Source organism: Terrapene carolina, unplaced genomic scaffold (genome assembly GCF_002925995.2).
Source record: "Terrapene carolina triunguis isolate 2854851 unplaced genomic scaffold, T_m_triunguis-2.0 Scaffold36679, whole genome shotgun sequence".
In the NCBI taxonomy this organism is placed as follows: Eukaryota; Metazoa; Chordata; order Testudines; family Emydidae; genus Terrapene; species Terrapene triunguis.
The window spans coordinates 1-2554 of record NW_020701030.1 but is presented as its reverse complement, the minus strand read 5'-3'; the positions used below and the strand labels follow the sequence as shown (position 1 = coordinate 2554).

Sequence of the window (2554 nt, the reverse complement as noted above, 5' to 3'; positions counted from 1 at the left end):
AGATCGGGAGTTGCTGAGTGCTGCAAAAAGCAGCAATACGTACTCCTGGCGAATGTAGGTGAGTGCTGCTGCTTCTTTATTTATTTTATTATTATTAATGATGATAATGATAATATCAGGAGGAGGGTTGAGGTTGAGGTGCTGAGAAAACAATCCCTTACTTTTGAAATACAGTGTTGGTAACCTTATTCATGATCGTGAGTGCCAACCTCAGGGCAGATTGTCAAAAAGCAGGGCAGAAATCCCACACTGGTTATATGTTCTATAATTAGATTTCACCAACCCGGTAACAAGTGTGAACGTTCACCTGAGACCATCAATAAAATTAGACAAGAGATGGGTCCACCTTTACCTCCCCTGCTCCCACCTCTGATAGCTACCCCTCCAAGAACTGTTCGTCCTGTTTCTCCGATAATGTCTTCATCTAGCCGGTCCTCTCTGCCATCTCCTCTTGATGGTCTTATTTCCCCTCTAAGAGTAACTCCAGTTCCTCCACTAATGTCTCCTTTGTCAGATGCTCCAAAGTACAAATCTCCCCCTATATTTTCCACTCCATCTCCCTCAGAGACAACAGTTGGTCGAAGAATCTTGTCCTCACCTTTGCAATTTTGTGCTGCCACACCAAAGCATGCACTTCCTGTGCCGGGAAGACTTCCTCCATCTGCAGCTGGTTGTTCTGCTTTAGATGTTCCTCAGGAAAACTCTGTGAAAATCTTGGACACTATGTATCCAGAGCTATCACCAAGAGCAAGAACACTCAACATTCTCAAAGGTAACATTCAGCCCAACAGGCGTGCCCCTTCAGAATACAAGAATGTGCCAGGGCCAGTGAGTCAGTTCAGTGGGTTCAAAGCAATTTCTTCTACATCCACTGCTTTTGTTAAAACAGGGAGTAATTCAGAATCTCACAGTAATAAAGATCAAAAAGATTCAGGGAGTAAGAGTCATGTTGGAAAAAGGATATTGTCAGCCTCTATGCCGAGAAGTGCAAAGAGGCTGAGGCTAGACAGTGAATTGTCACAATTGGAGACTAAGGAAGATGTTGCAATCAAAGCTATAGGAGACTTAAATATTGAAGTACTGAGTGCTGCAGGTAAAACTGTCTCACTCAACAATTGTGAAATTAGGCAATTAGCAGCAAACTGCAATTCAGAATTGTCTTCACCAGTAGAGAATATTATTGATCCTGTGACTTTGGCACTGAAGAAAATTGCTGAATCCTGTTTTGATCTGTTACCTGTCATTCGGAGTCATGTGTACGTGGGAAATATTTTGAAGGTCCCGGTAATGAGAGATGAAGAGAAAGAAGTGGTCTATGAATTTGGTATCGCAAACAAGCATTTAGCAGAGCCACTGCTGCATGCTATTCTCAATAAACTGAAGATTCAGAAGATGTCTTTGAATCACAATTTCACTCAGGCTTTATGTAGAGTATACATAGGAATCTGTCAGCAGTTGGGAGATTTGGAAAGAGCCCGCCTCTTCTGCTACAGCTTACTTAAGGAAGACTTCCCAGAATCTGCCAAATTAACTTTGTTTATTACAAATATGTGGGATGATATATTCTCCTTCCAAGGCGTGATTAACAAAGCTATGCAGTTAGTTGTCAGGAAACGTGCACGAGGAGAGGTGCTGAACTGTCTGTGTCATTATCTCAGTTGGGAAAAGAGTCCACCTTTGGATACAGGCATTGTGGTCTCAAGTCTGCTTTTGGCAATACAGTTGTGTCCAAAAATGGAATTCCAGTTGAGTGAGCGATATGGAGAAGATCTGAGTGACAGCACTTGGGAATGTATACTTGCTATTGATCTCCTCTGCTGTCACCTGAAATGGAGTTGGACCCATGACAATATCATAAGTAAAGAGCTTTGGCCTGTCATGGACCAGTGGGTAAAGCATAGGAAAGGACATGAGACTGTTCCACCTATTCCAGATATTATTGTAGCATCAACACTTAGGCTAATTGGTCACTTAGGCCAAATAGGTTTGAAGGAAGGATTTTTTCCTGCTGTGAAAAATATCACTTCTATTATTGGACGCTTTATACAGCATGCAAAGGAAGAAGATGTGCCTTGGGGAGTGCAGTTGGCAGCAGTGTATGCACTCTGTGACTTGGGTCCAAGCAATCCATTAGAAGTTGTTGAGGCCATCCAATCTTGGAGCACAGCGACTAGTAACAGCATCCCATCTGCAGTCACAAGTGGCATATCTGAAGTCAGCTCTCTGTGCACAGTAGAATTACACTAAGATGAGGGAAGGGAAGGTAGCCTCATCTACAGAAAAAGTGCCTTTTATTAGATGAAAACTACGTGATGCCTTTTAGGATGAAAGTTACAAACAGTACAAAGAGGGAAAACCAGGAAAAGAGCCATGTGCTTTCCTTTTGGGGAAGGTGGGAAGCTTATGCATCCATAGTTTATGTAGGTGTTGTCTGGTCAGACAGCTTTATAAACAAAATAGGCTCTGAAGTATTTTGTTTGCCCTCTGCTGCAGAAAGACATGAAATCATAGATTTTGTGTGTGTGTGTGTGTGTGTGTGTGTGTGTGTGTGTGT

At 42.4% G+C, this 2554-nt stretch overlaps 1 protein-coding gene across 1 annotated transcript; it reads left to right on the top strand.

Moving 5' to 3' along the window:
- Positions 1 to 272: 272 nt before the first annotated feature.
- LOC113405438 (little elongation complex subunit 1-like) lies at positions 273 to 2543 on the top strand (the record flags this gene model as incomplete). Its single annotated transcript, XM_026646652.2, has 1 exon — positions 273 to 2543. A coding segment is annotated over one exon (1975 nt), but the record flags the coding sequence as incomplete, so codon positions are not given.
- Between the last annotated feature and the right edge of the window lie 11 nt (positions 2544 to 2554).